Source organism: Heteronotia binoei, chromosome 16 (assembly GCF_032191835.1).
Source record: "Heteronotia binoei isolate CCM8104 ecotype False Entrance Well chromosome 16, APGP_CSIRO_Hbin_v1, whole genome shotgun sequence".
NCBI lineage: Eukaryota > Metazoa > Chordata > Lepidosauria > Squamata > Gekkonidae > Heteronotia > Heteronotia binoei.
The window spans coordinates 47,797,947-47,809,277 of record NC_083238.1 but is presented as its reverse complement, the minus strand read 5'-3'; the positions used below and the strand labels follow the sequence as shown (position 1 = coordinate 47,809,277).

Sequence of the window (11,331 nt, the reverse complement as noted above, 5' to 3'; positions counted from 1 at the left end):
AGATCTCATTTTAAATACCCCGTCTCCTACTATATAACTTGTGATCATTGCTACTGACTAGGAATATTCCTAACCTTCAAACCCTAAAAGAGAGAATTTGCATCCATCCGTTTTTTAACACAAATATTTTTGCACTTAAAGCCAATAGGCTATTTGACCAGAAAAAGACAGCAATATAACAAAAACAGTTATTGCTGTTCAATATTCATTAAAAACAAATGTTTATTTTTTTTTTATAAAAGAGCCCCAAAAGAGGACAGACACCGAAAAGAGAAGTCACGTCCTCTAAAAAGGGGACATCTGATAACCCTACAGGAACCCCAAACCAACCCAAGTGGGAATAGGGCTGTCAAATCCAATTCAAGAAATATCTGGGGACTTTGGAGGTAGAGCCAGGAAACATTGGGAATGGAGCCAGGAGCAAGGTTGTGACAAGCATCATTGAACTCCAAAGGGAGTTCTGGCCACATTTAAATGGACCACACACCTTTTAAATGCCTTCCCTTCACTGGAAATAATGAAGGATTTTGGGGCTCATAGAATTGGACCCCCGGTCCAATATTTTTGAAACTTGGAGGGTATTTTGAAGAGAGGCACTGGACGCTATGCTGAAAATTTGGTGGCTCTACCTCAAAAAACAGCCTTCCCAGAGCCCCAGATACCCACGGATCAATTCTCCATTATTCCCTATGGGAATCGGTCTCCATAAGGAATAATGGAGTGTCCTGCAGACATTTCCCTCCCCCCCCCCCACTTTCTAATGACTCTGAAGTGGGGGGGAGGGCCTCCAAATCCAGGATCCCCTGCCTCCACCTGGGGATTGAATAGAATACAAACTGAGAGATAATGGATAACACAACAAAAAATGCAAACTAGTGACCAATTTACTTAGAAATATATAGAAACCAGTCCAGATGTCCAAAACATGTACATTCAAGTCCCAAAGTAGTGTGGTGACAAGCCAATCAATTAAGTACTTGTTTCTTTCCAGAAGAAGCCTCATACTGAGTTGTAGCCGATGTGCAATTGCTGTTGGAGATGCTCTGCGTTCCCTTTTTAAAAAAATTATGTAAAGAATCTATATAATTGAATCAATATTGGTCCCAGGTCTGATGAAGACTGGAAAGAAACAAGTACTTAATCGATTGACTTGTCACCACACTACTTTGGGACTCAAATGTACATGTTTTGGACATTTGGACTGGTTTCTATATATTTCTTAGTAAATTGGTCACTAGTTTGCATTTTTTGTTGTGTTATCCACCTGGGGATTGGCAACCCTAAGTGGGAAGAATCTTAAGGGGGGGGGGGGAAGCTTTTAGGTAAGTCAAATTGTACCCACTATTAATGGAGCCAGCCCCCAAATCCAGTCATGCCTGAGGACAGCCCAAGCGGGCATAGAAGAAGCACACCTTATAGGCAGGTGATGCCAAAGTGGGCGAGGGTCCCCCAAGCCCCGTCACACAGAGCTGCACCCTTCCTAGAGCGCCTCTATAAAATGGGGGGTCCCCCCCTTTTCTCTCCCCACATGTCAATTAAAAAAACCCACTTTTTTAAAAAAAGGGGGGGAGACTTGTGAAGCAATGGACGAGGGAAGAGAGAGGCGGGGAAGGAACTCCAGAGGCTTCAGGGACCCCACCTGCCTTTCCCTTCTGCCCACCCAACCGCCCCCGTCCCGTCCGTTAGACGCCCAACTGTCAAAAAGAAACCGTCGCGCGCCGGATTTCCCCCCCCCCCCTCACGCCTTTGAGGCAGAGGCGGGCGGAGGCGGTGAGGAGTTCCGAAGGATCAGCCACGCCCCCTCCCCTCCCGCCCTCCGGGTTGGCCTGCTCGGGAGTCGCCACAGGAGGCCAACGCCCGGGGCTCGACAGGGCGGGAGGAATTCCCTCAGACAAGCACTTTGGCTGGGACTGGAGTCGGAGCGCAGCGAGGCGCGCATGCGTCGTGCCGGCTCTTGCGAAGCCTCGCCTGGCAAGTTGCCCAGGCGGTAGGGTTGCCAATCTCCAGGTGGGGGCAGGGAATCCCCCAGTTTGGAGTCCCTCTCCCCCCCTTCAGGGTCATCAGAAAGCGAGGGGGGGAAATGTCTGTTGGGCACTCCGTTATTCCCTATGGAGACCAATTCCCATAGGGAATAATGGAGAATTGATTCATAGGTATCTGGAGCTCTGTGGGAGGGGCTGTTTTTTGAAGTAGATGCACCACATTTTCAGCATAGCATCCAGTATCTCCCCTCAAAACACCCTCCAAGTTTCAAAAAGTTTGGACCACGAGGTCCAATTCTGTGAGCCTCCCCAAAAAGGTGCCCCTATCTACTTCATTATTTCCAATGGAGGGAAGGCATTTAAAAGGTGTACGTTCTCTTTGAATGTGAAGGCCAGAACTCCCTTTGGAGTTGTTATGCTTGTCATAACCTTTCTCCTGGCTCCACCCCCAAAGTCCCCAGATATTTCTTGAATTGGACTTGGCAACCCTACCAGGCAGACAGTAACGTTTTCTGTTCTAGGCAGAAAAGACAGTGATGCCATCTTTGAGGGGGGCACTCAAATCCCCCCTCTGGAATATAAAAGGGTATGCAGGTGCAGGGCTGCCCTAGACTGTCTGGCACCCTGGGAAGGCTATCTTCTAGTGCCCCCCATTCAGCGCACCCAGACCAACGCCCTAGGCAATTGTCTAGTTTGCCTAGCGGCAGGACTGGCCTTGTCCAGGTGGTATCTTACCCTGGTGTGCCTGTCCCAGCTCCTTCCCTCTATTACCCCCCACCCCTTTGCTGGAAAGGGTGTGGTAGCCGTGGCACATAGCTTCACTGCTGGTGGTCGTGCCCATCTGTTAAACCATTCTGCTCGCTAGTTCTGTCAAAAAGTTATGCTACTGACAGGTCTTTTAATTCCTTTTGAGCCTAAGATGATTCTTCTAAATATTCGGGGTGACCTGCGAATTGCCAAGCCTCAGCGTGAATTCATCTTTTTAACATTCACTGCTGCTTAAGATGCTATTGCGTTAAATCGGAGAAAGTCTGATCCCCCTTCTACTCAGATTTGGGTGTCCAAACTATGGGAATATTTTATCCTAGATATGCTGGTTAGTTCTCAGCCCTCCCTTTCATTGTCAAAGCCGGGTTCTTCCCTCCTTGGGAAATGGGAACCACTACTGCGTTGGAATTTTGATTCTTCTCTCCATTCCTCTACTCTCCAGCAGGAGGAATTTATTAGCTGTACATGGATTATTTTCACCTGCTTGATCTCTTTGTCTCTCCTTAGTCTGTTAAGATATTCCTTTTGTTTTGTTCTATTCTTTGTACTCGTTTGGTTATAGATTGTTCATGTTTACTTCATGGCAGCATGCTCTGACTTTTAAAAATATACATATACCTGTATTCATAGCAGCAAGATATTTCATAATTGCATCTGTTAGCTTTCATTGTTAGCCTTGTATTTATGTGACTCAAGTGGCAGCTATTTGTTTAATTCTTATAATAAAAAAAACCCTGAAGTTCCTTCCATGGAGACAGATCAAGATGGGGAGCCGTGTTAGTTTGTCTGTAGCAGTAGAGCCCCATGGTGCAGAGTGGTAAAGGTGCAATACTGCAGTCCAAGTTCTCTGCTCATGACCTGAGTTCGATCCTGGCGGAAGCTGGGTTTGCATAGCAGGCTCAAGGTTGACTTCCATCCTTCCGAAGTCGGTAAAATGCATACCCAGCTTGCTGGGGGGAAAGTGTAGATGACTGGGGAAGACAATGGCAAACCACCCCGTGAAAAGGCCGCCATGAAAACGTTGTGATGCGACGTCACCCCGGAGTCAGAAATGACTGGTACTTGCATAGGTGTGCTTGCACCTTTACCTTTTAGCAGTAGAAAAGGGTAAGACCCCGGTAGCACCTTGAAGACTAAAAATTGTGGCAGAGAATGAGCTTTTGCGAGTCTTCTGAAGAAGTAAGCAGTGACTCATGAAAGCTCAGCCCCCACCACAAATCGTGTTAGTCTTCAAGGGGCTCCTGGATTCTTACTCTTTTTTTTTTACCTGAAGTTCCTACTAAAACCTAATAGAAGCCTGATATGAGGGCAGCATCATAATAAACTTTTTAAAAAAATGTGTGAAATTTTTGTTGTTCAGTCGCACAGTCGAACCTGACTCTTTGTGACCCCCATGGACAAACTTACGCCAGGCCCTCCTCTCCCCCACCATCCTCCGATGTGTGAAATTACATAAAATAAATCTCTCACTACCGTGCAGGTACATTTAGCCCAGGCAATAGTTAGGCATGTTGTTTTATTAGAATAGCTTTAAATACAAAAGCATGCCATTGTCAACTGCTTCCCCCCAACAAGCCAACCAAAGACACAAAGCATAAGTTATAAACAAGTCCTAACCACATTTTCTACAGATATTTCAAAACAGGCAACCAAAAGAAGCAGCAGAAACTATAAAACAAACATCTGGTGGGAAAACCAGAGATTTTTTTTTCATGCTCCAACATCTGACGTGTTTGTTCGACATCTGTACGAATACAGCTTGTTGTCAGCTCCGCCGCTCAGCAACAACTAGGGGGAAAAAAACAAAATCTAAATGAGGTAAGGTCCTAAATACCAGCAAAGGTAATTCCGGCTCAATACTTACAAGAAGGGAAATAAAAATCCATCTTTAGAAGGGGAAAGTTAATATGAGAATCTCCACAGTGGGTAGTAGGTTTTATTGTACACTGTATTTATGTGTTGTGAGCCGCCCTGAGCCTGCTTGCGGGGAGGGCGGGGTACAAATAAAAAGTATTATTATTATTATTAGGGAGAAATCTGTGGAAGATGCAGTTAATTTTTTTTTGGGGGGGGGGGTGGAATGGAGATGGCAGACTCTTGCAGTTACAAACTAGCTCTCTGAACACTACCTGAAGATCTCTCTTCCCACAACTCAATAAACGTAGCAAAATCAGTCACTGCCTTGCTACTTGGGGAGGGACAATGGCTCAGTGGTAAAGCATCTGCTTGGTAAGCAGAAGGACCCAGGTTCAATCCCCGGCATCTCCAACTAGAAAAGGTCCAGGCAATAGGCATGAAAAACCTCAGTTTGAGACCCTGGAGAGCCGTTGCCAGTCTGAGTAGACAATATTGACTTTGATGGACTGAAGGTCTGATTCAGTATAAGGCAGCTTCATATGTACTCTTTGCTTGCTGCTCACAATCAGCTGGTTCAGATGCAAACACCAAATTGTCAGTACATGGCTTCCAATTCTGAGTTCCTCCCCCCAGGAGGGGGGACAGGGTATCATGAAGCATAGCTTGATGAGAATGAGGAAATGGCAATGCATGAGGTGAGAAGTGAGGGAAAGGGTCTTTGGAGGCAGAGGTCTGCTTGTGGAAGGCCAAGCCTTCATTTGGCTGGGTCAACATTTCAAAGACTCAGAAAAAAAAGTTTGTATAAACACAACTTTGCTTTTTATCCAGCATTGGGAAGCAAGAACTTCATGTATACCAAAGGAGATAACTTGAGTTCATTATATGGGGAGAGGCAGGACAGGCAGAAATCAAACAGGGATATGAAACAGTTAAAAAACACAGAAACAACCTTTGTACTGTTCTGTATAAACCAGGACCGGATCTACATATTTTTGGAGCGGGCAAAATTAAAAAATAACATCCCCTTATGGGCCATTCTATCTTATGGTCCCATAGAATACAATGGACTCCATATCCAATTTGGCACGCCCCCCCCCCCCGTTGGCGCCTGGGGTAAGCACCCCCCCCCCCCCCCCAAATCCAGCCTTGGTATAAACGCATTATACCAGAGTCCTTTTCAGCATCTGCTCTCAAGCTAAGCATTACAGTTGCGCTTGGCGGTCACTCCCACCTGTACCCCAAGATGAAGTTCTTACCCCGGCTTCCGTCCACTCCACACACAACACCTTGTCTTCGTGAGCAGCCAGGTCATACAGGGGAGCCTTGTAGCTGCAGAGACACAGATAGGAGAGTTCCATTCCTCTTTTTTTCCTTTCAGGTCTATCTTGAAGGCTAATTACTCAAATCGGCCAAAACGTTCCTGGGGAGGGCCTGTGTGGCTCAGCGATAGGCCCTCTGTCCCAGGTTCAGTCCTCCAGTTAGAAGGACCAGGCAGTAGGTGGTGAGAAAGACATCAGTTGGAGACCCCTGGGGAACCACTGCTAGTCTGAGCAGGCAATATTGGCCCCGATGGATCAAAGGTCTGGTTCAGTATAAGACTGTAGATTTATACCCCGCCCTTGTCTCTGAATCAGAGACACAAAGCGGCTTACAATCTCCTATATCTTCTCCCCCCACAACAGACACCCTATGAGGTGGGTGGGGTTGAGAGGGCTCTCACAGCAGCTGCCCTTTCAAGGACAAGTCCTGCGATAGCTATGGCTGACCCAAGGCCATTCCAGCAGCTGCAAGCGGAGAAGTGGGAAATCAAACCCGGTTCTCCCAGATAAGAGTCAGCACACTTAACCACTACACCAAACTTGCTCTCAGATTCATGTGTTACTTATGGACAAGCCATTCCCTCCCCATCTCATTTTTCCTAGACAGAGAGCCTGAAGGTATGTTTTTTGTTTCTTATGTATTTATACCCTGATTCTCTCCCCAATGATGGTCCAAAGCGGCTTACGTTGTTCTCCCTTCCCCTGCATCCCACCAACAATGCTGTGAGGCAGGCAAGCAAGACTGAGAGAGTGATTGGCTCAAGCACACCCAACAAGCTTCTATGGCAAAGTGGAGATTTGAACCCTGGGGGCTGCCAGAGCCTAATCTGACACTCTGCTGTCTCAGTTTAATTATGTACAACACCTATCCGTGTAGGGTTTTTTTTTTTTAACAAAATATCATGAAAAGCTTACTTCACTTTAATAAGGAGGATTTTTCTACGTTACGTGTAGGTGATACATTGCTGTTCCCAAATGAAACTTTAAGGTAAATTTGCTTCTGCAGGCTCAGCTTGGTAAACCAGGTTGAAGAGATACGGCTAAAAATGGCCTGCAGTTATTTATTTATTAATTATATTACGAATCGCCTGATCCTTGCTATTGCAGGGCTCCGGGTGATATATAACATACTAAAAGCATTAAAAAAATTAAAAAACAAATACATAATAATGTTACTACAGCAATCTAAACGATCAAGTGGTGAGAACAGCAATTACAATTACCCCCTAATTCTGGACTGTGACTGCCTCATGGGCGTTGGGAGGAGGGAAAAAGCAACTGGAGGGGAAAGGAAAATATTGGATTTATATCCCACCCTCCACTCCGAATCTCAGAGTAGCTCACAATCTCCTATATCTTCTCCCCCAACAGACACCCTGTGAGGTGGGGTGGGACTGAAAGGACTCTCACAGCAGCTGCCCTTTCAAGGACAGCTCTGCCAGAGCTATGGCTGATCCAAGGCCATTCCAGCAGCTGCAAGTGGAGGAGTGGGGAATCAAACCTTGTTCTCCCAGATAAGAGTCTGCACACTTAACCACTATACCAAAGTGGCTCTAGAGAATAGGGGAGAGGCTAAAGAGAATAGAGGAGAATAGGGGAGGGAACCAGCCAGTGTGGAAGCTGTCGCTGCCCTCAACAGAAGGCCTGGTGGAACATCCGGTGGATGTAACAGGTTGTGGATTTCCCCCGTTAACCCAGAAAGTTGTTTCTTCATTCTTACTTGAACCCACATGCCAAGCCCTTCAAGTATTTACCTCCTTGTGTCCCAAATTTTAACTAGATTGTCTAGAGAACCAGAGATCAGCTGTTGTTCATGGGTGGGTGACCACTTGACTGATGTCACCCAGCCAGTATGCGAGGTGAGTGAAAGCAGCACTAGGGAACCATCTGAAATAAGCAAGAAAAGATTCCTTAGATGTAGGTGCCATAGTATTTACAAGATGACATAGTTGAGGATCCTGTCAAAATTTCAGGGGTGACCTGTCCACTAGGCAGCCCTAGTGGGAAATGAGGGAAACAGCCGGGCCCAGCCACAGCACAGCAGGGCGCCTGTGCTTCAGAGTACTCCGCCAGGCTGCCATTGCTTTACCGTGTGCGTCAGATATGGGAGGCGGAGCTACGGCAGCCTGGCGGTGCATGTTCTAAGGTGCAGCCATAGTGCCATGCAGCTGCTGCACTTGCCCTTGCCAGGGGCGGGGCACCTTGCCTAGGGCACTGGCCATGTGTCGGCACCCTAGAGTCGCCACTGAGCATTCTGGTAACAAAGGGGGGCGGGAGACAGACTTCACAGGTCTCCTACAACTGCGTAAGGCACAACATAGGCTGTTCTTGGAACAGGAGAAGCAAAATAAGGGACAAAATGGCACCCAGCAATTTCACTGAGGAAACAGTCATTCTAATAGCGAACATCATCCAGAATTTTTAAAGAGATTAAAAATTAAGTGAATGTTAGCCACAAGGCTTTTTCTAACTTTAGGTCATTAATGAAATACGAATTGAGGAATTCATGCAGTTTCCTGACCCCTTAGGTCTTCTCAGGTAATAACCCCCCACTTTGAACCTCCCCTCATATCTAATGCCACAATCCTAAGTAAGCCCCACTAAATAGAAGGCGCTTAGTTTTGAGTAGATCTGCTTAGGACCAATACTCACTCTAAGCCATGGAGTCTTGTGAGCAAAAATCCAACTTTGTGAGCTACTGCCATTAAAGTTGTGAGCTACTGCATAAATTACTTTGCTCTGGAGCCATTTTTCCTGACAAAAATGAGTGAGCCAGAGGCTAAAAAAAACACTAACTTAGCTTAGAGGGAACACCACTTAGGACCGCTCCCCCAGCCTCCTTACATCTTCTAGCCACAGGTGTACTTTGATATTAGGCAGACTGACTGTCCTAACTGTAGAGCTCAGGGGATGCTTCACCAAAACTCCACATTCTGACCACTACTGCTGCTGTACATCTGGAGTAATAGAGACCACACATCACCTGATCTTATTCTGTGACTGATAGATGCTACTCAGAGACCTCTAGATTACACCCATCCTGAGTAAATATCAGCTGCCTGTCAAATCTTGCATGATCTCTCTCTTGCTGGCAGACACCAATCTTCAGGGCTTTTTTTGTAGCAGGAACTCCTTTGCATATTAGGCTACACCCCTCGGATGTAGCCAATCCTCCAAGAGCTTGCAGGGCTCTTCTTGCAGGACCTACTGTAAGCTCTTGGAGGACTGGCTACATCCGAGGGGTGTAGCCTAATATGCAAAGGAGTTCCTGCTACAAAAAAAGCCCTGCTGGAAAGAATGCATTCTATTGCCAAATTCTTAGTACTCATGGTTCCTCTGTGCCATTCCAGAGAGGGAGTTTAATTTATACTATATGTTAACGTTTACTGCTTTGTATTTTATCTTGCATTTGTATTGACTTCTCTCAAGACCTTTCTCCAGGAGTGTAATAACAAAGGAAAGGAAAAATTATAAAATCACATCTTGGATGGAAAAAAAATCTTGCCAATATGCCAGAGTGTATATATTGAATAGTTAACTAGAGTCAGCTAGTTAAATACAGTTTCTTGCATGCTGTAAAATCCTCTTACTTGCTTTCGCTCACCTTTGGTGCGAGGATCCCATAACCTGATGTGTCTGTCTGTGCTTCCAGAGGCTAGACGCCGACACAGCGGTGAGTAGGAAATGGAGTTGAACACTTTGCTTCCGGTCTACATAAGAAACAAGGGAATCATAAGGAGTTAGCAGTCACTTAGACATAGCAGAAGTTGCATGTGGAAGCTGTTCAACTACCCCTCTGGCAAAAAGTGAACCGAGATTGCAAATGTTCTCACCAATGTTGACTTGTGGCCACCTGTTTCAACATCCCACATCTTGATGGTGTGGTCCCAAGAAGCGCTGCATATTTCATCTGTATCTGACCAGAGTAAAGAGGAGACTGCACCTGTATGACCTGACAGCGTGGTAAGAGGAGTCTGGGTAGGTCAAGCAGAGATTGGGAGACTCGAGTTAACATTTTTATCATATAATATATTTTCATCCACCACGACTGCAATCCCACGATTCCTTACTTGGGATTCGGCCTCACTGAATACAAGGGGATATATTTCCAGTTCGATGTACAAAGTGTTAGGCTACAGCCTTCAAATATCCTCCCCTTTAAACTGGAAACTATTTTTATTGAACATATTACCAACGGACCTTCCAAGGCAGAGTAAACATTTGATGATACACATTATAACGGCAGCAAGACTTTTGATAGCACAACGTCAGAAACATCGTGAAGCTTCAAAGAAACAAGATTTGGTTGACAAAATACTAGAAACAGCAGAAATGGATATACTTGCTCTTTGTCTTAAAGGCAAACTACTAAAAGATGGAGAAAATCTTTCGAAACTTTTTAATGAATGGTTTAATGTATGAACTTGACTCTGTAAATTATCTGATGCACTATCTAATGTTCTCCTTTTTAAACCCCTTTCCCCTTTCCACTTTGTATGCCTTCATCTCCCCCCCTTTTCAAAATTTCAATAAAACATATATAAATCGTAAAATATATATAACCAAATATCCTCTCCCCTCTCATACTCAACACCTCTATACAACTCAGTTTTGTCTTACTCTTGTTAGTCCCAAGTGTTCAATTTTCTGCTTTTTCCTCGGCCTGTCAGCTACGTCCTCCGTTTCCATTTCATCTTCTTCATCTGTAGGCACTGGAGTTTAAAAAAAATCAAATTGGTCAGCTCTTCATTACTACAAACCTAAAATTTACTATCTAAATTTTTCTTAATGAATCCATGACATTATAGTCAGCTTAAATATATAATCTGCATCAAATGTCAGAGATGTGTAAAGCTTATAGCAGTGAATAGTAACTTTTTCATGAAAGCAAGTTGCACATGTTTTAGGATCAAAGTGTTTGTTCTCTAGGGGGCATTCAAAACAGACAAAACCCAATTAAATGTATTTTTCAAGTGCAATCAAACCTGGATATTCGGCTTTAGGAATTAAGCTGCAGCTTTGACCATTATCCATAAACTCGCTTATTTGGAGGTTTGGTGCCACTTGAAGACAGCATGACTAATTTCCAACTAAATATTAATCCCACTGGCAATAAAGAGACCATTTACTTTAAGGTGCCACAGGAATCCAAAACTAAACATTTTATTGTGCCATAAACATTTATGGATTACAACCCATTTCTCTCAGGGGAAGGGAATTTGTAGACTATGTAAATGGAGGGGACTAAAAGAGGATGAAATGCCACGTGCAGTAGCTGACCTCTTATTTCAGTACAGACCCAAATGGATTGGATCCTCAGATCCAGCAGAACACAAAGGTTTTTGCAGACACCAGTCTTTCCTGCCATCCCACCCCCATGACTTCCGAAACACTGATTGGTCCCA

General features: G+C 45.0%; 1 protein-coding gene across 2 annotated transcripts in view; it reads right to left on the bottom strand.

Moving 5' to 3' along the window:
- The window catches only part of WDR12 (WD repeat domain 12), a 344,303-nt gene that overhangs the window by 316,843 nt on the left and 16,129 nt on the right, over window positions 1-11,331 (bottom strand). Inside the window, exons 8-13 of one of the 2 annotated variants that reach the window (XM_060257094.1) lie at window positions 10,547-10,638; window positions 9,760-9,900; window positions 9,531-9,636; window positions 7,681-7,813; window positions 5,864-5,936; window positions 4,447-4,538 (exon numbers count right to left, since the gene is read on the bottom strand). In XM_060257094.1, coding sequence (XP_060113077.1) covers window positions 4,461-4,538; window positions 5,864-5,936; window positions 7,681-7,813; window positions 9,531-9,636; window positions 9,760-9,900; window positions 10,547-10,638 — 623 coding nt within the window. In that variant the 3' untranslated portion in view covers window positions 4,447-4,460. Of the gene's footprint in view, window positions 1-4,231; window positions 4,539-5,863; window positions 5,937-7,680; window positions 7,814-9,530; window positions 9,637-9,759; window positions 9,901-10,546; window positions 10,639-11,331 lie in introns of those variants that run through there. The other variant, XM_060257093.1, reaches the window with a different exon arrangement.